The sequence below is a fragment of the Harpia harpyja genome, chromosome 13 (assembly GCF_026419915.1).
Source record: "Harpia harpyja isolate bHarHar1 chromosome 13, bHarHar1 primary haplotype, whole genome shotgun sequence".
Classification (NCBI taxonomy): domain Eukaryota; kingdom Metazoa; phylum Chordata; class Aves; order Accipitriformes; family Accipitridae; genus Harpia; species Harpia harpyja.
This window is the reverse complement of record NC_068952.1, coordinates 16,415,012-16,439,647: the sequence shown is the minus strand read 5'-3', so window position 1 is coordinate 16,439,647 and position 24,636 is coordinate 16,415,012. Positions and strand designations below refer to the sequence as shown.

At 51.9% G+C, this 24,636-nt stretch overlaps 2 protein-coding genes across 6 annotated transcripts in view; one reads left to right on the top strand and one right to left on the bottom strand.

Moving 5' to 3' along the window:
* Positions 1-1,152: 1,152 nt before the first annotated feature.
* Positions 1,153-6,152, bottom strand: SIX3 (SIX homeobox 3). The gene is made up of 2 exons (XM_052806374.1): positions 5,057-6,152; positions 1,153-2,646 (listed from the first exon to the last, which is right to left on the bottom strand). Exons 1-2 carry the CDS (start codon positions 5,815-5,817, stop codon positions 2,454-2,456), a joined length of 954 nt encoding a protein of 317 aa, XP_052662334.1. The 5' UTR covers positions 5,818-6,152; the 3' UTR covers positions 1,153-2,453.
* Positions 6,153-8,226: 2,074 nt separating this feature from the next.
* LOC128150285 (uncharacterized) overlaps positions 8,227-24,636 on the top strand; it is a 34,051-nt gene continuing 17,641 nt past the window's right edge. For 3 of the 5 annotated variants that reach the window (XR_008238008.1, XM_052806379.1, XM_052806378.1), the window contains exons 1-2: positions 8,227-9,365; positions 24,377-24,466. Coding sequence is in view for 4 of the 5 variants with exons in the window: in XM_052806379.1 (XP_052662339.1) it covers positions 9,117-9,365; positions 24,377-24,466 (339 nt within the window). In the remaining variant the exon portion in view is untranslated. Of the gene's footprint in view, positions 9,366-10,275; positions 10,778-24,376; positions 24,467-24,636 lie in introns of those variants that run through there. The other 2 variants (XM_052806376.1, XM_052806377.1) reach the window with 2 other exon arrangements.

The following is a 24,636-nucleotide window of genomic DNA, read 5'->3' as shown; positions in this document are numbered from 1 at the left end:
CCCCAACACACACCCTACGCGGGTCTCCGCGGTTCGCGGGTGCTCAGTGGCCCAGCGTGGAAACTCTTTCCTGCCCCGGCCAGGGGGTGTCTCGGGGGGGCGGACACGTGCCCTCCTCGCTCGCTGAGCGCACACACGCGGCTTTTCCTCGGAGGCACCAAAGGTGTATGAACGTATTCACACATCAGCTTATTCCTTAAAATTACCCGTTAGTGGCTTGCTCTAAGATCTCACATTCTAATGGGTTCCCCCAGATCCCCAGGTAGCCTCTTGGGGCGGGGGGACGCGAGGGGAAGCCCAGGCGCTTCCTAAGGCTTTCCGTAAACCTAGTTCTGACTTCCCCAAAAAAGGGGAGGAGGGAAGAGGGAGAGAGGACTCGGGCAACACAAAGGTAGATCGGAAGTCCAAATTAGTTTGGAAATGGTCAATATATTCCAGGCACGTTTCTCCCTAAATCCCTGGTAAGTTTCAAAATTGTATTTTCAAGTAAAAACAAGTTTAGAATTTACCTCTCATTAATTCACGGCTGAATAATCTGCCCAGGGCAAAGCAAAACTTTAATTAAAAAAAAAAAAAAAAGGACAGAAAAAAAAAAAGAAAGATGCTGAAATACTGTTAGTCATGCAAATAAAGGCTTCTTTCAGCACATTACAATATACTCCGGATTCGAAGGGAGGAGCTGCAGCCCGCTTAGGGCGAGGGGTTTATGTTTTTGTTTTCATTTAAAGCTACAAAACAAATCCCAAAATGTCTTAACCGCTCTCTGGAGACACTCGGCCCTGCAGGCAGGCGTCCGGGGGAAGCCTTTCAGCTCGGAGTGCACAAAAAAAGGACGGGGGGAGGGGGCGGGAGGGTAACGCTGGAGCCCGCGGTGGCGGAGGGGACCCGGAGGGACCCAGCCATGCCCCGTGCCCCGCGCCGCCGCCGCCGCTATCGCAGCCCGGTGTCCCCGCTGCCGCCCGCAGCCACGTCGCAGGGTTGCTCCGTCCCCCCAAAATCTCCGCGGGGTGTTCCGCCGAGGCGGGGAAGGCGGGGGCCGGCGGCGGCGCAGGGGCCGCGCAGCCGGGGCCGCGGCGGGGCAGGGCGGGAGGCAAGGCGCCCACGGGGAGGGCGTGTTTTTCCGTGGCGGACAAAAACACCGACATCGCTGGATAGATAAGAAAATGGAATACTGTATTTGATTTAGAAAGTTTGTACATATAGATAAACACGCAGTTAAGGAAACAATAGTTTAAGCGTCCTACGTGGAGTTTAAGAAGAGACCCCCAAAGCTGCTATGAAATACTCAAAATAGCTTTTGCATAAGATAACTACAGTTGCACCCTAAGCTTTTTTTTTCTTTTTTTTCTTTTTTTTTTTTCTATCGCTGAGGTCCCTTTTGAAAACCTAGCACGTCAGATCTTGACAGCTAAGTTTGTGCAAGGAACACCGAGTCAAGGAAAATAAAAAGGAGAGAGAGTGAAAGGGTGGGAGGGAGATAGACAGGGAGGGGGGAGGAAGAAAGAAAGAGTAGAGCAAATATCATATACAAGCATTTCTACACATATATTACAAACTGGGAAAATGACCGCATCATTAAGATATACATAATTCATATAAAATTTTGAAATAAAAATAAAAATCTGTTACAGTCATAACTATTCTTTTTCCACATTTATAACCAGTACCCACACAGGCAGTGACAGAAGTGTAGAAAAAAAGGTGCTTACGAATAAAATGATTGTCTGCTGAACAAAAAAACAGAAAACTGCATCTTGGCTGGACCATCACTTGGACTTAAAAAAAAAAAAAACAAAAACCAACAAAAAACAGAGAGAAAGGGAGAGGGAGAAAGAGAGAGAAACAGAAGCAACAAAAAGGCAATAAACATTTGTTATTTCCCTCTTCAAGGAGTTCCTTTTTAATTTTTTTTTATTTTTATTTTTGTACAAATTCGATTGGAGTTTGCATTTGTTTTTCTGGTTTCTGTTTGTTTTCCTTTACTATAGAGAATATTTTTTCCCAGATACAAATTTAATCATCATCATCATGCAAGTGGGTGAAATGCATCCATGGAAAAGCGCAAAGGAGAAATCGTGCTTGTCCTAAAAAGAATACAATTGTCACTTTTGCTTTGTTTTTTTTTTCTTTTTATATATATAATAATTATTATTTCCCGCCCCCCCACCCCCCCCCGCTGCAGCACCAGCGTTTGTGACTGTTGAAGTTTTAGCTCCATCTCTTGGTGGTGGTGTTGGCTGACGGTGGTGGTGGTGGATTCTCTGATCCCTGTCTGTTTGTTTGCTATTATGTTTGGGTCGTGTTTGGCCTTTTCTTTCCTCCTGGCTGTGTGTGTGTGCATGCGTGTGTGTGTCCTGATTCTAGGTTGCCTCGGTTTGTTTTGCTCAGGTCGGGGAGAGGGTGCTTGGCTGTTTGGATTTGGATTTTTTTGTTTGTTTGTTTATTTTCCGATATCATACATCACATTCCGAGTCGCTGGAGGTTACCGAGAGGATGGAGGTGCCCGTCTCGGCTCTTTCTGTCAAACTGGAGACGCTGGTGGTCGGGCTGGCCGCCGTTGACGGAGACTCGGCCGAGCTGTGTGTCGGGCAGCCGGGCTCTGCCAGCGACCGCATGCCGCTCTGTCCTATCGCCTGGTGCTGGAGCCTGCATCGCGCCGGGAGACAAAACAACAGCACAGCCCCTCTGAGACACCGCGGCCGCCGCCGCCGAGGGGACGGCGCCCGCCCGACCCCGCGCCCGCCTGGGGACCGCCGCGGCCCCCGCCCGGAGCGGAGCGGAGCGGAGCGGACCCCCCGGCCCGGCCCGGCCCGGCCGCCTTCCCGCAGCGCCTCGCGGAGCCCGGGAGCGGCGGCGGGCGGCAGGGCCAAGCTGTGCGCCCGGGCCGCGCTGCCCCCGCCGCCGGCGCGGCCGGGCCGGGCCGGGGCTTCCCCGCGCCGCCGGGGCTGGCCACATCGGGGGGGGGTGGCACCCAGCGCAAAGACAGCGAGAGGGGTGGCGGCTGCAGCGGGGACGGGGAGGGGGGGAGAAGCGGTTCCCTGCCCGGTGGTTTGAAAAAGAGTAGCAGCGCCTTCCCTTTCCCCGGGTAGCCATTCATCCCCGCGGCACCGCGGGCCTAGGAGAAAAGCAGGTCTGTGTGAGCTCCTCGCACACTTGGCCACGGCGGAAAGCTGCAAGGACCGGTCTGCAGCGGGGAAGAATCGCACGGGATCCTCATTCTGTACTCGGGCGAATATCTGTCTAAATATTTCCCAGTAGTCAGGTAAACACTCAGGGGTCTGAGGCAGAACTGGAGGAAGGTCCTGCCCTGGGAACGCAGCTCTATCAAGAAAATGAAAAAGGGCGACTGTGGAACACGGCGCTTCTCTCCCCTCGAAATTTAAGTCCCTTTTCCATCTGAAAGCCAAAATTAGCTTTAAAGTGCCGGTCCTTTCACCGTCAACACTTAAGGGTACATTGCCGTTGAACTTTTTTTTTTTTTTAAAGAGGCAATAAATGATTTTTAGGTTCCCTAGCGTGTTGTGAATATTCCTCTGCGCCCGTTTATTCCGCTCGAAACCCAAAGAAAGCCTGATTCGAGGATAAGGGCTGAAAGTCCTGGGCTGAGCAGCCAGCCACAACCTCTAGCGCCTAGCATTGCCAGCATGAATAAAAATACGCTCTTCGCTCAACTGTTTCTCACCGGAGTATTTTCTATTTAACTGCCTGCAAAGAACAGAAAAATGTACCCGCTTTATTTTACATTTCTCATTATTTTAAGTTATCTAATTTCAGCGTCTTTGATTTTTCTCCCATTTACAATTCCTGGTGCATTCATCTGCTGTCAACAGCGCTGAGTCAACAAAAGCATCCGTAGGCAACTTCTGTTTATTTACAGTCCTAAGCTGATCTGTTTTCCATTTAATGGAAATTAAATGGGGAGGTACTTTTAGGTTGCATTTCTCTGACAGAACCTTGAGTCAATAGCACCAGTGCTATAATTAGGAGGAATTTAAGAGACAGCATTTACAAGAACAAGAAGTTTTGTCTACACGCTTACAGCGGTAGCCAAACTTAAATTAAAATAAAAACAGTATATCAGGCTGGATTAAGGGGCCATTTTCATTTGCAAGATAACTTTTACGGAGGGTGACAAGAAAAAAAAAAAAGAAGGAAGGGTGCCTCGCTTTTATCATGGCAAAGCAAAAATAATAAAAATAAATAAATAAATAAAAGAGACACCGAGAGACATGCAAATAAATGCAAACGTAAATGTACAGGAAACACACGACCGGAGGGCCCGGCCGCCATGTGGTGTAAACAGAGAAATGGGGATGGGGGAAAAAAAGAGGTTTCCCGATCTCCTAAAGGCTTTTCTCCCTTTTTCTCCCCAAGCCGAACGGCTCCGGGCTTTGCGTGTGCGTGTGCTGGTCCCGCCGCGCAGGCAGAGGAGCACGAACAATTGGAGCGGAGCCGCCTGCTCTGCAGAAACCCGCTCGGAATCGCACCGCCCGCCTCGGTCCTTCGGCGGGGGAACCGCGCCGGATCCCGGCCGGACGCAGATCCCGGCAAGCCGAAAGCAAAACCGGAGCCCACCGATCCGGGGCTGTGGGGTTTTCCGTCCCCCGCGGCAGCCGCTGCGGGGAGGGAGGCAGGGAGAGCCGGGCTCTGCCCCCACCGCAGCCGCTGCGCCCCGCACACACACGCGCGCACACACGCACGCACACACTGCCCACGCCTGCGGGTGAGCCCCAGCCCTGCCCGCACCCCGGGAGCCCGTGGGGAGCCCGGGCAGAGCTCGGGGCGCGCCAGGCAACTTCGAGCCGTGCCTGCCCCCGTCGCATCCCTGCGGCTGCCGGGAGGAGACCTACACGCTCGGCGGGGGGCTACCAATTTCTCCCCATGGCGGTGATGGAGAAGAGGAGGAAAGGAGAGGCAGAGGCGCGCTGCCGGCCGGGCGACCGCCGAGCCGCGGCGCGGAGCGGAGCGCGGCCGCCCGCGGGGCCCCGCCGCCCAGCTCGCCCCCGCCCCCCAGCTCGCCCCCCGCCCCGGAGCGGGGCCCCGCAGCTCCACTGACCTGTTTTTAGCCGCCGCTGCTCTGTCTCGTTGCCTTCTGTTTTTGAACCAGTTGCCTACTTGCGTGGGGGTGAGCCCCGTGGCCTGAGCCAGTTCCCTTTTCTTGCTGGGGTTGGGGTAAGGGTCCTGCAGGTACCACTCCCTCAGGAGGCTGCGAGTCCTCTCCTTGAAGCAGTGCGTCTTCTGCTCGCCATCCCAAATGGTCCTGGGCAGCGGAAACTTCTTCCTCACCCTGTATTTATCAACCGGCCCCAGCGGGCGACCCCTTAGCTTCTCGGCCTCCTGGTAGTGCGCTTCGAGCCACATGGCCTGCAACTTGCCGTGGGACTCCTTGGTGAATTTGTGGTTCTCCAGGATGTGGTAGAGGTCTCGGAAGTTGCCCGTGTGGAAGGCCACCACCGCCCGGGCGCGGAGGATGGACTCGTGCTTGTTGATGGCCTCGCATGCCCCCGGCGCCACCGGCAGCGACCAGAGGAACCTCCCCAGCCTCTCTATGTCTCCAGTCTCCTCCAGCGTCTCGCAGACGCTGGCCACTTGCTCCGGGGAGAAGTTGAGTGTGGGCAGCTGAAACATTGACAACTCTTCGTGGGGTGCCCGGGAGCTGCCGCCTCCACCGCCGCCGGCACCGGGGCTGCAGCCCGAGCCGCTGCCGCTGCCGCCGCCGCCGCTGGCGAGAAGGAGGGAGCGGTGGTGCGGGTCGGCGGCGAAGTTTGGCAAGAAGAAATGGGTGGGATAAAGCTCTAGCGGGGACCTGAACACCATGGGATGACCGGGGAGAGGGGGAGATAAATCAAGGAGAAAAGAAAGAAAGGGAGGAAGAAGGGAGGAAAGGGCAAACGCACCGCGCACGCATCCACACCCGCACACGCACACACAGCCACATAGAGGCACGGGGGCACACACACACACTCTCACACACACACGCGGACACACGCACACGCACTCACGCGCGCACACACACACGCACACACACACGCACTCACACACACCCGGCCCCGCGCCGCCGCCGATTCAGGATTCAGTGATTCAACAGCAATCGCCCTAATGACAACAGCCTCATAATATCTCCCCTAAATCCACAGTGAGTGCAGCGCTGAAACATTTTGTTTCGCTTTTCTATTGGTCTTCTGAGTGTCGTTGTGGCGTTGCCATGGCAGCCCCTGCCAATCACTGTCAGCCCTGCCAATCATTACGGAGTACGTAAGGAAGGTTTTTACCACTTCGCCCAAATGCACGGGGGGGAGGGAAGCGGGGCGGTTGGTGGAAAAGCCTGGGTTTTTTGTGTGTGGTGGTGGTTTTTTTTTTTTTCCCCTTAATCTTTGCAACTCCTAATCTCAGCACTTCCCCTTCTCCCTGTCTCTCCCCCCTCCCTCTCCACACCCCTCCTAAATAAGGGATCAAATAATGCGAAAAGCAGTGTGCACATATTTGTTGAATGGGATGAGCAATTAGAGGGTGGAATATTATTGTGATCTTAACGAGCCTCGTTAAAGCTAAAGGAGATATGGGGGGAAAGTAAATGGGCCAGGCTGGGATACACGTTCGGATAAAGGGCTCCTAACTGAGACAATTTACACATGATTTGCACGTAGTTTCACTTCATTCTGCCTATCTGAGCACTAATAGTGCCGGGGAAGAAAAGAAAGATGAGATCATTAGACCCATCCTCACGCCGGTGACCCTCCCAGAAGCAGGCACATACAGTACAAGCTGGGTTTAGCCCTGGTTCCCTGAAGAGTCTCTCTCCTCTCCGCTCCTCTCCTGCCTTCCGCTACTCCCTGCCCCTCTCCGCGGAAGGAGGGATCCGCTGCCCGCGGAGTTCCGCCGCGGCTCCGCCGAGAGCTGCGCAGGGCGCCCAGCGCGCACCCGCTCCGGCCGCCTTGGCTCCGCGCCCGGCTCCGCGCCCGGCTCCGGCGGCGCCCCGCTCGCTGCCTCCCCCGTCCCACGCCTTGCTTCCCCCGCCCTCCCGCTCCTTCTCGCCTTCCCTTTCCTTCTCCTTTCTCTTCCCTCTCTTCACTTTGTTTTTCTTTCATTCTGGCTTTCCTCCTCCCATTCGCCTCCTCTCGCCCCTTCCTTTCTCCGGAGCCCGGCGACCTTGCGAGGCTGGTCCTCACCCCCAAACCCGCCGGGGCTTTACACCGCATCTCTCTCTTCCCCCGCAATTTCTGCCCCGAACTTGCACGGCTTCTGTGCGGGGAGGAGGAAAGGGAGGCGAGCAAAGCGGGTTTGAACCCAGATTTATTTTCTTTTTTTTTTTTTTTTTAATTGGGAGCAAGGAAAATCTCCGTGGTGGTTTGAGTGCATCCCTCAGTAAGACCTAGCTGGGTCGCCAGACCTTGCTACCATGCAACTATATTTATTATTAGGTATGTTGCTTTTAAGATTTAATCAGCATCTTGAGCTGGTAACTCTTTTGTTTAGTTTCTGTAGCTATGGAAGTGTGATTTACAGAGATTTGTACGGGTCATGGACATCTTTCCAGACTTACTGTGTATATTTAGACAGGACTTTGCTTGGTGTTAAAAAGTGTATATTTTGAATAGGTTCACACACAGTAGCAAACAATACCGACATTGTAAAGGCATGTACAACGAGTATTGAAACGCAGCATCCAGACTTCAACTAATCTGCCCTCAATAAAGCTGAAATAATTATCCTAAGCCGCCTTTCTAGAAGAAAAATCATTGAGGAATTCAAAACTTTTTTAAAGATCTTTTCTGCATTCCGATGGAGATCGAGGGGTGAGGCTTGGAGCCCAAACTACATTCAGACATCAATGGAGGGAAGGGGGGGAGGAAGAGAGATATTACAATTAAAATGTGAAAACATAGCGTGACTTGCCCTATCCGAAGGATAATAATAATACTGCTATGGGTGGTAGAAGTTCTTTAGCTGGGCTCCAAACTGGTTGTGATCCTTTCACAGCGCACTCCTCGTGAAATAATTCCAAGTGGCAGATGAATAGCTCCAGTTGGAAGAGCTGCTGGACTGGAAGAAGCTCGCTGTATTACACATTCATCTGATTTCCACTAAACTGTCATCGGTGAGCTACATGGCTTCATAGTCCTAATGGAAATAACTCGCCCTCTTAATTTTTAGTGATCTGCTTAAACACTTCTGTTAACAGACTTGGGGAAACCCCCCCCCCCCGGCTCCTATTTCCAGTTGTACAGCTAAGGAGGGAAAGAGACTTCTCAGCCCCTCTGCAAATCGACTTGGAGGTATTAATTGGACAACAATATGTTTAGTCAAAGATTTTAATACATACACACACAAAATCTTTTTCTTTGTAATCCTTTCCTTTTATGTAAAGGATTACAGAGGGGAGGGTGGGGGGAATTCCTGCCGGAGTTTCTTAATATTTGATTCCATTTTTCTTCAAGCTGCAAATTAAACTGCCTTAAAATGTACTTCCAGAATAAAATCCAAACCGGCCTTTTTTTTTTTTTTAATCTCCCAGACGATCATGCACTGGACGTTAGCCTATAGGTTGCATCCCTCTATTAGGATTCTTGATGAACCTTTCAAAGCTTCAATATTTCTTTCTTTCTCTCTTTCTTTCTCTCTCTCCCCCCAGACCTATGAAACATACAACAACTGCATTTCTGGTGCAAATATTTCTTCCAAAGTATCATTCTGTAGGGCATTTCAATGCATGTCCACTCTGCGAGCGTGTGTCCGTGTGTTTAAAGCCAAACAAACCCACAAACCTGGTGTGCCGATCAGCTAATGTCAAGGTCTTACTGAAGCCCGCTTTCCTCTCTGCGCCCGCGGACCAGCGGTCCAGCGCAGAAGCTCTGCCAGCCAGAAGCTCCTGCGAGGACGGAGCCAGCATCCTAAAATGTGTGCGCCTGTTCCCGCGGCTCGCCAACGCGGGTCACCGAGGCGCGGTGGTCGTCAGCCAGACCTCGGGAGCGGATCCGGTGTTTGCCCAGCCTGGCCGGGGATTCAGCGCTCCCCTAAGCCTGTTAGGGACACACTCTCATGTCCTGAAATGTGCAAGCAGATAATTGCTGGCGCTCTAGCTTTGTGTGAGGAGGCCAGGGTGTAAATGGCTTTTAATGACTGCAGCTGCTGGCTGCAAACTGTCAATGGGATCGGCTAATGCCGAGCCCGGACCCGCCGAGCCGCAGCCGGGCGGGCGCAGCCGCCGGCCCCCACCGGCAGCGCGGAGCGGCGCGTGGGGCAGCGCGGAGCGGCGCGCGCAGCCGGGCGCGGAGCCGGGCGCGGCCAGCGGCAGCGGGAGCACGGCGGCGGACGGGGCTGGGCAGAGGCTGCCCTCTCGGCTGGGAAAATCCTTTCCGGATCCTGTGAGTTTGTTACGGGCAGGCGGAGGTCCCGCGGAGGAGCCCCCCGGGCGTGCGCTGCCTCGCCCCCCCCCCCCCCCCCCGCCGTCCTTCTCCACTCCCGCGCTGGGGCTCGGGGGTCCGGGACGGGGACAGGCGGGGTCCCCCCCTCGCTGCCGATAGCCATCTTCTCCGGGCTGGGGAACCTGCCGTCCGTTTCCAGTCAATCTTACTTGATCCCACATGATTCATTGTTTCAGCTGCTAGAATGACATGTGGCTCTGCAGGGCAGGGGAGCAACTCCCCCCCTCCCCCAAAACTTCCCCCTAAATAAACCAGGACAAGCCTGTGCTCTCGTCTGGAGAGAGCCCTGCGAAGTTGTGAGCGTGTGTGTATGAGTGTGCGAGTGTCGGGCTGCCAACCTGGACGACTTTTCGGGGGAGAGGAAGGGAAGCAGAGAGGGAAGCTCTTTTATTTCGCTGCGTGTTTTGATGGTCGCTCCCAGGAGGCTGCGATTTTCTGCTGCCTAGTTAGTGCCCCTTAATCCTGACTCGGGAGCGACTCAGTCGACGCTTGCAAGGGCTGATTATTTTTTTATCGGGGGAGGCAGGGGCTCAGACGGGGCTGGGGCGTAGCAGTCGAGGTACGGGCGAGCGGAAAATGCAGCACGGCGGCCGCGGAGAGGGGGAAGGCGAGGGGGGAGAGAGGGAGAGCCCGGGGCAGGTAAAGGAGAACCCATCGTGTTGGTCTTATTAGACTTCTTTTATTATTATTATCATTACTATTATTATTATTATTATTACATTATTTAATTTTTGCCAGTCTTCAGTGGCAAGCGCTGGCAATTTTGCACTGATGCTGTCTTTACAAACACATCTATCCTTCTCCTTCCTTCCCTTTTTCTCCCTCTTTCTTCTTCTGCCTCTCTTTTTAGTCACGATTTCCCGAGATAAATGAATGCGGATTTGTTGGGTGTGCAAGCTGTGGCCCATCCGGCTCCCGTAATCGCCAACATCGCCCTGTTGATGCGATGTGTGCTGTGCCGGCCGCGCTAAGAAACAAGTGGGCAAGTGAATTTTTTTTAACGGTTTGGATTGGTTTAAGAAGCCGACGGGGGTATTTTACTACTGGTCCAAAACAGTGCTCCAGCTTCCAAGTTAAACTTTTGGGGACACCCCCACCCCTTTATTTTGCTTGGACACAGAGGCTGGAGGAGGAAAACGTGAGATACCCCGTTTTGGGGGTGTTGGGTTGGGGTTGTTTTTTTGGTGGTGTTTTGGTTTTGGTTGGTTGGTTTGGTGTTTTGGTTGTGGGGTTTTTTTGTTGTTGTTGTTTTTTTTGTTGTTGAAAGGAGGGAGAAAAGGAGTGCAGCTCGCCTCCGCGGTGCGGTGCCGGCTTGGGAAGCAGCAAACTTTCCCGAGGAGGCGACGGAGCCGCCGCCCGGCTTGGCTGCTTCCCCGCATCCCTCTGGATCTGCTGGCAGCTCCCGCCAGCCGAAAGTTACCTGCTCTGCAGCAGCAGCCGTGCAGTCGCTTGCTCCTGAATTAAACACAACTCTTAATGATGTAGCATTATCAACAAGGGACACTTGATTGACTGATCTAGGTATGATATATGTGCTGGGCGTCTAAATTAAATATTAAGTGAAATACTTAGCTCTAATTAGAAATGGTAACCTAGCAATGAAAACTTGAAGAAACAAATTGCGGGGGGAGGAGGGGACAGCCTTTAAACGCGGCAGCGAGGAAGTAGCGGTGATGTGTACAGAGGCTGACATATTAGCAACAAGCAGCAACTTTGAAATGATTGACGTATCATTAAAGCCATCAGGCTGATTTTAATAATTCCTCTTCAAGAAAAAAAAAAGACAGAAAAGAAAAAAGAAAGAAAGGAAAAAAAAGCGTGGAACCTCGCAGACAAGTTAGTTATTTATCAGCGCGTTAGACCCGAGAGAAACATAATTAGACTGGGGGAAGACGAGGAAGGCGGGGGGAAATCTGTCGACGAATTTAACAAATAAACGTCCAAAAAGCAGTGACCATCCAGCTCGGGTCTTCTCTGGGTGCTGGAGATGTCAGAGCTAGATGCCTTCTCCCTCGAGTGTGCCTTCCGAAGGTAAACAAGCACACAGTTGCCTCAACTTTCTCCTTTAGTACAAAGTTCCTGGTGCGACGGAAAATTTGAATATTTTATCAGTCTCTTGTAGTGACCCTCATTAGGTGGGCATCCTGCTAAGGCCCTGGCGTTACAAGAAAGCTGCCCAATCAGAGCATTTGCACGCCTTGTTAGCGATGGTTAATGAAGCTTCCCCATGCACTCAAAGAAAGGCCCCCTCGATGTAGATTTACCTTATGTCAACTCGTTACTTCTAATGAATCGCATCAAAATTCTTCCCTGAATGGGGCCGAGGTGCCCGGACCGAGATCCCCTCCCCGCCCGGCGGAGCCCACCCCTGCCACCGCCGGCACTTTAGCGGAGCACCCGAGACCGAGGTGACCAGGGGCAGTTTGGCGGCGGGGAGGGGGACAAGAGGCCGAGGGAGGGGACGGAGCGTGCGGCCGGCAGCGGCGGGGGCACGGCAGTCCGCGCGGGGGGGGGGGGGGGGGGCGCAGCCCGGCCCCAGCCCCGGCTCCCGGCGAGGGCAGCGACTGCGGAGGCTTCGCCGCTGGCAGGTAGACGTTTGGTCTTCGCCTCTAATTTCCAGGCTCCCACCCCCCACCCCCCACCTCCCCGTCCCTCCGGGCTAGCATTTTAAAATCAATTAGTATTTTCAATTCTTGAGGTGAATTATTCAAACAAATGTTTGGGACACCCTGAGGGAGAATTTGGCCGTGACAAAAGGTTTGATTAGCTTTATTTCCCCCCAAAAGCAACAAAGGCGCGGGGCTGCGAGAACAATCCACTACATGAGGGCATGTTCAATTAAATGAAAGTCATTAGCTTCGCCGTGAAAGCACTACCTTTAAAATCAGATGGGGCGGGCGGGAAGAGGGGGGGTACTCTGATAATTGTGGCAGGAGGATTTAATAGCCCCCTCCCCCTATACACGCAAAGCCCTCCAAAAAGAAGAATAAGAAGGGAGAAAGGTGGCGGGGGGGGAACCCAACAAACCAACACTTCACCCTTTGGAAATTTGTGCTCAGTCTAAACAATAGGAAGCCCATAATGCAGATTATAACACTCACTGACTCGAATCCATTATCTGCCCTCCACACTGTCTATATATTGATTTCCATATACTTTCTATTGCTCTCAATGACTGAGCAAAGCTCCAGTTAAGAGCCCGCGACACACAGGAGCGCTGCTTGAACTACATCTCACCATTACAAGCCGGAGCCGGTTGTAAACACGAAATGCTCCCACTTTCCCGGCGTATCTGTGAACAAGCACACGACACTCAACCCACCCCCCGCCCCCCCCCCCCCCCAAGAAGCGGGCGGCCGGGCAGAGCCGGGGCGCTGCCCCGGGCCCCCCTCCCGCCGCGGGGAGCCCGCGGATCCCCCCGCGGAGGCACGTCTAGGTGGGCAAGCCCGTGTCCGCGGGAGAAGTCCTGTGGCCGGTGCCCGGTGCGCCCCGTCCCGAAGGCGCAGGAGCCGCCTGCGGAGAAGGGGGTCTCCGTCCCCCTCACCCCTCGGGGTGCAGAGCCAGCGAAGCCGGCCGGGCAGAGCCGGGGAGCTGGGCTCCCCGCCCGTGGCCCTCCGCCTGCAGCCCCTCTCCCCAGCCCTGAGCTCTTAAGGAGGGATGACGGTCGTTTCTTTAATTCTGAGACCCAGCAGAGCAGAACTTTTTCAAGGCAGGATCCTCCAGACGGTAAGTTTGATGTTCGGATTAAGATCACTTCCTCACGGGCTCTTGCAGTGTGTGTGTGTGTGTGCGCGCGCGCGCGCGTGACAGAGGAGGGGAGGGAGGGAGCGCCCAAAATGGCCATAAAAGAGAGAGAAGAAACCACCAAGAGCACAATCTGATTTTTTGGGGAAGTGCTCGTAAAGGGAGGTGCGGGGGGTGTGCGGCCTGGCCGGGAGCGGGAGGCTGCCGGGGCTGAGCCCCAGGAGCGCAGCTGAGGTGCCCTTGCCTCTCCGCAACCTTCCTCTGCAGGGCACCGCTCCAGGCAGAGGGGAAGAAAGTATCGAGAGGGTTAAAGTGCCCTGAGAGAAGAAGAAATTTGGAAGCGAGTGTGTGTGTTGGGGGGAGGGGGAGTAAAGCGGTACTTCTGTTGCTATAAGGACCCCAAATAATCCACTCGGAACCTGCATAGATCGGGGAGATCCGGGACAGCGTCTTAAACGGTCACATCGCCCCCCCCCCCCTTCCTTTACTTTAATGAAGATTGTTAATTTGTTTCGAGGCAGTGCGCTGGGCTGGTAAGTCCCCCCTAGCTAGTATGTTAAAGTTTAAATACCAGCAGGTGCAAATTCGCTCTACTGCAGGCTATAAAAATAATGCCGAAATTCAAGAGCACAAGAAGTTGGCCTTGGGATTGTGATTCATAAAAGGGAAATTGCGCTATACGTAGCCAACTATTTACCAAAAAAACCCCAACCCCCAAAGCCCTGAAAGTGCTAAATTCTTCTTAATGATGCCGAAGGTGAAGTTGTTTCACATTGGACAAAATGGGCATTATTCTTTGTCATGTAAATCACCTTTCACTTGACCTCAGGTTAGAGGATAATGTTCATTCTTGGTTCACACTAAAACTTATTTAAATCAGAGCGCTGAAGAATCATTTCACAAAATCCGCGTAATAAAGTGAAGAGGAATTAGGGATCTTCATTCAAAACACATGGGTTAGGAACGTGTACTTAAAAAAAAATTGGTATTTGCTGCAAAACTCCAGCATTAGGAGGTTTTTATTTAATAAAGTTATGCTCCTTGGATTCCCTGAGAAATGTGTATATAATTTCGCATAACAAGATTAAAAGAAAGGAAAAGATATGAATCAAAGGAGCTATAGATACACAAAAGACCTCCAAGTAACAATTACTCTAATACATATTTTAAAATAGGAAAAGAAATGAAAAGATATTTAACAATTGGGTAAAACAGAAATGAAGGTTTGATAAAGAAGATGCAGCTTGCGGTGCTATTTCATTCGATAAATATACTTTTGGCGTGGAGTGACAGGATATGTTATTTTGACACAAAATGAAAGCGTTACTGCAGATATAGAGACATAGATATACACGAAGACAGCTGTATACACTCATTTATAAATTAGCGGGTGCACGTGGAAGGAAATCTGAGCGTCTCTACTTTCCAAAGCGAAGCTGAAAAATATCCCATAGGTGAGGCGCTGGGCTGAGGTAGGTTTAATATTGAAGTGCTAGAGATTATTGGAAATCAAATAAAAATGCGACACGCACTGACCCATTAGAAGATTTAGCCGTGAGGAGGGAGAGATTTTCCAGGGCTTTTGTCGCTAATGTTTCAATGCTAGGCGCTAACTTTAAGAAAAGTGTCAGTAGAATAACAAATTGAGGGCATGAAAGGCCACGGAGAGAAAGAAAGCAAGGATGCTCTTGACTTCTTAGCAGTTGCTTAGAAAGGATCTCGAGCTTAATATGGGGACTCAATCAGCGGAGAGCACAAAGCTGGGGAAAGGGGGAGAGGAAAGTTGGGCTCAGCACGTGCACTTTGGTCAAGTCGCTTGAGTGAGCACTGGAGGGGGAGCTGCGGGCGCGGACCCTCCCCGCGGCTGCCCCCCCCTGCCTCCCCCCCCCAGCCCCCCGCTCCCAGCACCGGGCGGCCGCGGACACCGCCCGCCCGCGGCCACCGCCCGGCCCGGGGCTGCCGCCTTGCGGGGTGGGGGGTGGGGGCAGCGGGGGCTGTGTTAAACTGGGGCCCCTCTTGTACCTCCGCGGGAGCGCGGGGAAAAGCCGCCCGGCTCGGGACAGGCGCGGGAGATCCGCCGGGCTACCCCGGCAGCTCCTAGGCGGCCGCCGAGATAAGTAACTAGATTGAGCATAATTTGCCCCCTTTACCGGAGCGCCAGCAGTAGATTTTGTTAAAAGGCTCCGTTATCAAACTCTGTCTTTCCCTGAGAAAACCAGCCGATTTTAAAGCCCGCCTGTAAAGATTTTTAACAGCTTAGCGAATATCACAGATAAGGGAAATCTGGAAGATGCTCCCAGGACATCAGACCTTAATGGGCTCCTTCAGCGGCGGAGGGAGCTCCATTCTGTTCCCTGTGGGTATTATACTGCAGACAGGATTCGATATATACTCTATTTAATTTTGCTCTGTGACAGAGCTGTTTAAGTGTATACCGTGCCTACATTCTTTGTATGAAGACCAAAAGGATGCATTGTTGAAAGAAAACTATTCAAAATCTTTCATCTGATAGAAACGATCCAGCAACTGTGAGGCAGCTACAGCACAATGGTTCTGTCTGTATAATAGGTATCTTATAAAAATACAGCGTGTCATTGCAACAAAAAGTTAAAAGTCTTAAATGTATCCATCTTATATATTGCATGAAGTCAATAATATTCTAACCTTGCCTGCACCCCGCCATTAAGTGGTACACGGCACTTCAAAATCGAGGGCATTGTCATTGAAATCCCAGTCTCTAGTAGAGGAAGAGGGGAGCAAGGTAAGGTAAGCGAGGACCATTACGGATGTAATGACCTCAGGGTAAATATTCATTAGGAAGAGGAGATTCCTCTTCTAATACCCCGTCTATTTTCTTTGGAATGCAGTATCACGGAGCCTAATGTAGTAGCAAGACCCAAGATTTTTTGGGTCGAGTTTGGGGGATTTTTTTCTAGACACTTTCCTCAAGTGGGACGCAAATGCCAAGAATAGGTTTTGAAAAAAAATCAGCTCTCTCATTTTATTCGGGCAGCTGGAGAAGCTTGTTCCTTGCTTAGCCCCCCGTAGGAGAAAGCAGAGAACATTTAAGCAGCGCGGTTAGCAGCCCTGCCTCTACCACTTCCCTTGGTAGGTGCACTTAGCCGGCGGAAAGAGAGACTGCACACAACCCCGGGGACAGAGTTTGCCTCCTGAACTACACTTCTCTTTCTGAAGAGCTGTAGCTCTGACCTCCAAACCAAGTGAGACTGGCGCTTTAAAGTAGCTGCGAACAGCGGTCCCGTGTCTTAGCAGGGTCACATAGGAGAATTGAGCCTTTTAATTTCCAGACACAAGGAATTACTCCCTCGGAGCCCCGGGTTGTTTTGTTTGGTTTTTTTGTTGTTGTTGTTGTTGTTGCCCCCCCCCCCAATAAGAAAGAGAAGCTGGGTACGATTCTCTTATACACACAGAAAGATAAAGGGGGTTGGGGAAAGACGACCCGGGGCACATCTGGCTGCGGGAGACCGCTCCGTGCTCCTCGCCGTTCTGTTGTCCCCGGCGGGATGGCGACCCGCCGGGGCGCGGCGCCGCCGGGGGCTCCGGGGGCTGCCGACGGCCCGGCCCGGCCCGCGCCCCGTACGGCAGCCAACGGGTGCGTCGCCTGGTGTGACCTTCAGGGAACATATTTCAACTGCTAAACATCGAGAAAAGTGCTTCTCTCGCTTGCAGGCGCCATGTTACTGCCGGGAGCTGTGGCCGGGGCGGGGGCGGGAGGCGGTTTCGCAGTTGGTCTGGTTTTACGTGGTTGTTAATTCAGACTGGACGAGCTCTCGACGGCTCCATAAAAACAAAAAGTACTTCGGGATTCCTCCCCGCCCCCCCGCCCCCCGCCTCGTTTCCACTCCCCCCGAGGGGATTCGCTTTATAATATGAATCCCTGCTCTGGGACACTACGGAGCATCATCCCCCTCCCCGCCCGGTGGGGAAGGGGGTGGGCGGGGGGCGATCCCCGGGAGCGCGGGATGCCACGGGGTCCTGGCCTAGGGCCCCGACACTCGCCTTGTCGGAGGCCCCGGGCACCCCTGGGCAGCGCCTGGGACCGCCCAGCTTCCCCCATTCTGCTGCTTGCCGGGACGGGGGTGGGAAGTCTCTCCAAGCCCCCCTTCCCTCCGCGCACCCATCGTTTGTGCTGGGAAGGCTGCGAGCAGCAAATTAAGAAAATACCTCCCCATTTCCCCGCGTGCAAAGTGATTTCCCAAGCTGTGGGTCTGCACTGTGCTGAGCTCTCTTCTCCCCCCACTCGCACTGAGACCCCCTGCTTAGTCAACGGCGCGGTTTTGTCTTTCCCGTCTTTTTTTTTTTTTTTTTTGTAATGTGAAAAAGAAAAACAACCCCGCACTTTTGCAGGTGGCAGAAGTGGACGAAGCAACACCGGGATCGCGGCGGGGGAGACAGAGAAGTCGGACAGAGCCGCCGCGTCTTCCCGGGGCCGCAGGGCCGGGGCCGTCCTAAAGGTTCAGTCCCCCTCAGGATTTTGGAACAAAGGCAGCCAGCCCAGCTCCGCCACGCACAAATCTCCATTGTAATCCTGAGCTTTTCCTCATTTTTTTTTTCTTTTTCCTATTTGCCCTGTTTTTCAGTCTGCGGTTCTTGAAGGTCAGATGGAGAGGTCATGGCTCTGCATCCCCTATAAGATTTTGATATTTAGACAGCTATTGCTACTCAATATTAACTTACAGGATAATGGGGAGAGATACAGTATGCGCTGAACCTGTTATTCATGAGTGAGCAGCATCTGTGGAATATAATTGTCGTCTTTTCGCCCTGTTTGGCTATAGCGCAAATCAATAGGGCGAAGGACGTCTTGAGGCTGGGATGGGGACGGTGAGCAGGACGGCTCTGCGGGGACACAGTTGCAAGTACAGTGTTGAAACTATATAAGGACTTCAGAGAGCTGAAGTCAAGAGCCAGGTAGGCACAGACCGGCTCTGAGTGGAGGACCCGTTCAAGAGCGGCTGGCGGAAAGCTTCCAGCTCCGGGTTTATTCTAGGGCTTCTGACACTTCACTTTAAAACACGATGAATGCTGCTGAGGTGGAAGGGTCTCCCCTCCACACATTCACAGCCAGATTTCCCCTATTTCTGACTTTAAAAATCGTGGATTCCAGGTAGATCCAAACCTCTTGCTGTTCACAGAGCATTCAAGGGAAGGCAAGGTCTTCAGCTGTGGGTAATATTTTGAGGGAGCACTAGGAATTCTTGTTTCCATTCACAGAGCATCCTCTCTTCAGTCTGACGCCAAATCGTCCTCTGCCTTCTGCCACCTGCCAGGCAGAAAGGCTTTCACAGTCCCCAGCCGTCCTAGGTGCCGGCACTTTTCTTGGCGGTGCTATTAAAATGAAATTCACGGCCGGGACTCCGGTTGAGGCTTTAGAGCAAACACACCCGCAGCCGGGTACCCGCCGGGATGCGCCGAGAGGAGCCGGCCAGCGCTCCGGTAGCTGGAGGACCCCTCGTGTGCGACCTCCGCAGGCAGCGGTGGTCCCCGCGCAGGGAAGGCGGGAGGGGGGATATGGGGGCGGCCAAGCCCCCGCGGGATGAGGAGAGGAGCGGGGCCAGGCTGAAACCACCGCTTCCCCCCAGTGCGCCGCTTTACTGGCTCACGCGTGGGTCCTGCGCCTTCTGCACAGCAAAAGCCCCGTGTCACTGGCGAGACCGCAGCTCTAGAAACTAGTTTTAATCAAGATCTCTTGTAGCTGGATGGGAAAACACACACGTGTTTCCATCCACTTACCTGGGCATGGGGGTCGTGAAGGGGGGCGATTATTGCTTGCGTGTGAATTTTGTGGTTAAAAGGGGTAGCCTGGGGAAGAGGAGGGAGGAGAGAGGCGCTGAATGGTTTAATTTAATCAATACAGTGTCTGAAAGAGTTGTCGAGATTTGATTCTCCCCTTTGCTCGTTTCACTCGCTCTTTAATGTTCACGCGTAACATCTGGTAGTTGTGCGTCTGTGTTTCGGGGGGTGGTGTGCTCCTTATTTTAGGAAAAGGGATTATTGCCAAGGAAGAGATAGAAAAGAGGCTGTTTTAAGACGCTGAGACTCCCTAAAGCCTTGCGGTTTTTACAACCAGCCCAAGCAGCAGTGAAACAAACTTTCTGTCGGAAGTTGCCTGACGCTCAGGAGGGACGACCGCGTCTCGCTGCCCGCTGGGGACCCGCGGGCTTCGTTCCGGCGGGGAGCGAAGCCACAGGAACGGCCACAGGCGCCCCGCTGGCCCCGGTCGGGCGGGCCCCACCACCCCGGGCGGCCGCCGGGACACCGGGTGGAGGGCTGGTGGGGCACGGCGGGCTGCGGGGGGAGCAGGCGCCCAGCAGCCCCGGCCAGGGCGCAGCCGGCCAGGCAGCTGTCCTCCTCCGGGGCGGCCCGAGGCAACGGTGAGCGCCCTTTGCCTGTGGAGAGGAGCGGGAGTGCTTGTGCCAAGAGCCCGACCGAAGGGACGGACGCGACTTTTCTGGGTGGTTTCGTGGCTCGCCAGGGAGGGAAGGTGCCGCCTCTCCCCCGCCGGCCTCCTGCGCCCGGGGAGCTCCGGAGGGTGTCGGGAGGTGCCCGGCGCAGCCCCCCCCGGGGCGGCAGTCGGAGGGCTCCAGGGCGAAAATCGTGCGCTTCCCCCATCTCGGGGCTCTCTTTGATCTGATGCGCTGCTTAGGGCGAGCTGTTACGGAAGCTGTCCTCCCAAGCGAAGTCGGAGGTTTTGTGAGGTGCAGTCCCCATGCATTTTTAACCAGTGATTACTCAATTAATAGCAGGGCCTAAGACAGATGTCAAAACGTCTTGAAAATGTTTATCTGTGAATAATTGAGAAGGTGGTAAGACGCATTATCTGATTGTATAATGAAATATGTATGAGGAACAGCTGTTTGCAATGGCCACCTCCCGTTGTTTCATTAGCCTAGAGCCTCCTCTTTAAAGAAGCACTTCCCTGAAGGTGGCCATTCAGCGCCGGCCGCTTCCACCGGCGCCGGCGGCTGAGCCGTGCTCACAGGAGCCGCAGCGGGGAAGGGGTAACCCGGTGTTGTCCCTAGGCCGGGCCACGGGCTCTCCCCGTGGCATTTCTCACTGGTGGTTTGCTCCGAGGGCAGGAGGGAGGAGGTGCGGATGGGGTCGGAAGATGTCTGGCCGGGCACTCTCAAGCTGAAGAGGATGCCCCGGGAGGAAGGATCCTAAATGCTCACCTTGGAAGCGCAGCAAACAGCCATTTATTAACATTTCATGTCGAGCAGCAACAGCCTCCTCGACTGCTTAGTGTTGACATAAACTTCCAGACGTCGAGCATATGCTGTTGCACAGCATTGTTTACGTGTGGTACCAGATGTTGCTTTGCATCCTATTGTCTGGAGACAATGTTTAGTTCAGGTTAAAATATCTTTACTTAAACTGCTCAGTTGGCCATTGTGTGAGCATTAGTGAAGTGTCATGGAGAGGTAATGGGAAGTCCGGGGAGGTTAGCCCTCCGAGCGCGGCCAGGAGGTCCCTGGTTCATGGTGGGGTTACAGCCACCACTGTCATCTTTTGTTTTCCCTCCTCAGAGAACCCTTGTCCTTCCTCTAAAAGGATGTGCCCCGGTCTCTTTCCCTTCGGAGCTTTCTCCACCGGTTTCATGAAACAGCCCGATGTTTGTTTTTCTAGTTCTCCCTAAATCGCCCAAAAGAGGAAAGGAAAGCGCGTTTCTGCGTCACCGCCACCCCGGTCCGGTCCGGTCCAGGCGGAGCGGGGCGGCCCCACGCCCCTGCCCGGGGATGCTGGCGCCGGGGGCAGATCGGTCTCGACAGCAGAGTTCATGCTCCAACCAAGGGCAGCGGCTCCCACCCCTCAAAATGCCCGCCGCCCCCGTCGACGGTCCGGCCGAGCCTCCCAGGCCGGGCGGGCGGAGGGGGAGGCGGGCCGCACCCCGGCGGGGCAAGCCGCTCGGTGACAGCCCCCACCGGCCACCCGGGAGGAGCGGCTCGCCTGGAGCCTTTTCTTCCCTTTAACCCCGCAGCCTGGGCCAGCCGCGGCAGCTGACCTGTGGCGAGACTTTTGCTCCGGGCGAGAGAGGGGAAAAAAGCTATAGACTTTAATCGGATTTCTCCCCAAACACTTCTGGTATGTTGTTGTTATGCATCTATATGGAGATCATGATTTATAAATGAGCAAGTACAATCAGTCGCAAAGACTTTAAGAGCCCGGATTTGTGTCATTAAGTTGAGGGCTGGGTAGAGTGACTTAGCGGGGGACGGAGGTGCTGGCCGGGGGTGGCCAGCCGCCTTGGCCAGCGGCAGGTGACCTGCTGCTCCGCTTTCCCTCCAGCTACCCTGTCGCTCCAGGCGCGACCCCCCCTTTGGGGGCGAGGGAGGCCGAGGCCTCGGCCCCCCGTGCGCAGGGCTGCGCGGCCGGGCCGGGTCGGTCTCTGCCGCCGCGCTCGGACGCGCCTCGCCAGCGGGCAGCGAGGATAGCCTCGGCCTCCGGCCGGGGCCGCGGGCCCTGCTGCGGTGGGCCGTGCAGCAGCGAACTCCACTTTCTTTCACTGCCGTCCTGCTTCGCACAATGGAGGCGTATTTTCTCGTAAGCGAGATGCCCCGCTAAGAGCGGAGACGGTGTGAGAACATTTCCAGCAGCAGCGGTTTTGCAGGTCGAGGTAAACCCTACCCCCTCTGCTCCCTGACATTTGTGAAGTCACTTCAGGATACAGTTAACATCTCTCTAAATGCCCGAATTAAACAAAAAGCCACATTGTGTATTTCAGCTTTGAAAGCAGAGGTTTTGCGGGGCGATGCACTGTATAATGTGGATGTATTTGTGTTATTTCTAGCATTTTTGCTTGTGCGTAATCCCTTATGCCTTTTATTATAATCCTACACATTACAGTTAATCTGTAATGATACTGCTTCAGAGGGACCTGTTGCACACAGTGATGGTAATTTGTAACCTTGGTAACTGTTTTAAAGAAAGATTGTAACAATGATGTCAACTGTTTTTATTCACCATACTGTAAATGGGGCCTCGATATTATTATGCCTGTAGAGGACAGAGTTTAAGAAACAGTTATGAGGTTCCACTTATTATAATGCTAGCTATCACTTTTTAGCGTGTCCTTAGTAAACATGATCGTGGTTCTAAATAGTATAAAGATTTTCAAATTGCTGTGGACTCTGTAAACTTTAATTTGCTGAATGAGGGGGATATTATTATGAATTAGGGTTATCAGGATCCAAGTACCCTTACCAAGAACATTTTAGTCTTCCAGAGAAATACCTCAGAGTAAGTACTACTTAGAAACCCTAATGAATAATGCTAACACTGACTCTACCATTAGCCTTCTGCACAAGCTCTCCCCTCTATTAAAGCTTACAAAAAATACTCACGAGCTGAAAGCAAAATGAAATGTAATTGCTTTTATTTACCTATTGCTTTTATATCATTAAAATATTTTTAGTTACATTTATTAAACATCTACTTCGATTATTACCTGCCATATCTATTAATCCATTTTTGTGTATTAACTACACCACCATTAGCTATTAAAATATATATATATACACACACATATATATATTACATATATTGTCTTTGCCAAGATATGTCTCAGTACTCATGAACAAAAATATTGTTGTGGAAGAGTCTATGAAGCATGTTTTTCATGTGCACTTATTAATAATCACAGTTGGCAAGAATTAGATATGCACAGATTGCAAATGGAAAGAAAATATTAGATGCAAAATGAAATATACAGTAGAATTGAAGCATAACTATTTTTCCTCCTTAAAATAAAAAATTTACAGAGTGAAAAACTGAGCTATTAAGCTTACTTAAAAGATGGCTTTGTTGGCTTAATTATACTGTAGTTATTTTATAAATATGTTTCAAAGGAAGCTTGCCATATTGAATGTCAATGAAGCCTGTAAAGAAAAGACTTACAAAAGCTAATGCATACCAAATACCAAATTTTAGTCATTAGCATTTCTATTTATTACAAACTAAAGGAACCTATTAACAGACAAGAATTTCTATTTAGCTAGCATTACAATGTTTAGCCATTAAAATAAAAAAGGACAAAAAATGACCCGCACCCCACTTAGAACTATATGTTCTTTTTATTTAGAAAAATAAATGTATCAAAACCCCCTGACAACAGAAACTATGATTCTTCGTTATTACTGGCTGTACCAAACCAAACCCTGTACTGCTTTATTCAGGCGAAATTTCCACTTTTTCCGAAGGACAAGATCTGGCTGATTAAGAGTTTCTGATGTTTTGCACATACCTTAACAGCTGCATTTGAGGGACTTTTGGTTATGGGGAAGCGTAGGTTGGGTTTGGGCTGGTGCTGGCCTACAGGGTCAAACCTTGAGGCTGCCAGGCCTGATCCAGCGTCAGTCAGTAGGCTCTTCCCTATGGCATTCAGTAGTTTAGATCAAGTCTGGGATGTGGATAGCAGCTTTCATGCTTAGGATGGAGGATGGAAGGACTAAACCATTCATTAGGTTAGGCAGACTGCTAACCAGAAGTTTCTTTTCAGTGCTTGTCACAAAATAAGTGTATTTATTCACATGCTGCCTATTTGTTCAAGAACTCCTTTAAAACCTCTTGGCCAAGCATTTCTACTTTTCAAATACCCTTTAAGAAACTGTATTTTTGTCTCTTTTGAAGACAAGTGTGTGCATATGTAATACATCTCAGTGTTTCTAAAAAACGTTAAGCATATCATTACGTAACATACGTTAAATTTCACATTTAAAAGGTAAATAAGATTTCTTGTGTTTTTCAGTGAACTGCACACTTTTATGTAAAAGGAGAAGCCTTTGGGGATGCTGATATTTGTGATGAGGTAACAAACTGATAGATCTTTTCCCCTTTGTTGCATCCGACACGGTCCTTGCCTTCTCAGCTTTTGAGCATCGCTCCTTGAGACTCTGTTGTGTCAATTCAAATTGACAGAGAAATTCAAAACAAGACCAAAGAAGCAGCACAACTGCTACAGAGCTTCTGGATGACGGATGCTGTCAAACGCCTGTTTTGCCTCAAAGATTACTTCTGTTTTCAAAGAATTGGGGGGAGGGGGGTGGGGAGCGGTTCAGGAAAGTTCAACATATCAGTTTAATCTTTGGTTTCTGAATTTCATTGTTCATTTCTAGAACAGGCTTTACATTTAATTTAATAAAGCGTTCAGTTTGACTAATAAGGATCACTTTTGATTTTGATTTTGCAAGAATGGAGTGAAGACTCATACAAAGAAAATTCACTGTATAAGCATCCTGCCCAAGAAAGGAAGGTTCACCCTTACTCCATCTACAGGATCTGTAAGTACAAGAAATTTGTTCTCTTCAAAGATTTAAACTGCCAGGCTTTAGGATGCCATTGTAGGGCTGGTTGTTTATAGCTTCTACATGAACATATGGTGAGAATTTTGACTGCAACAGTTCTACAATCAGCATATCTTAGAATGTATGAAATATTTGAATAAATGAGT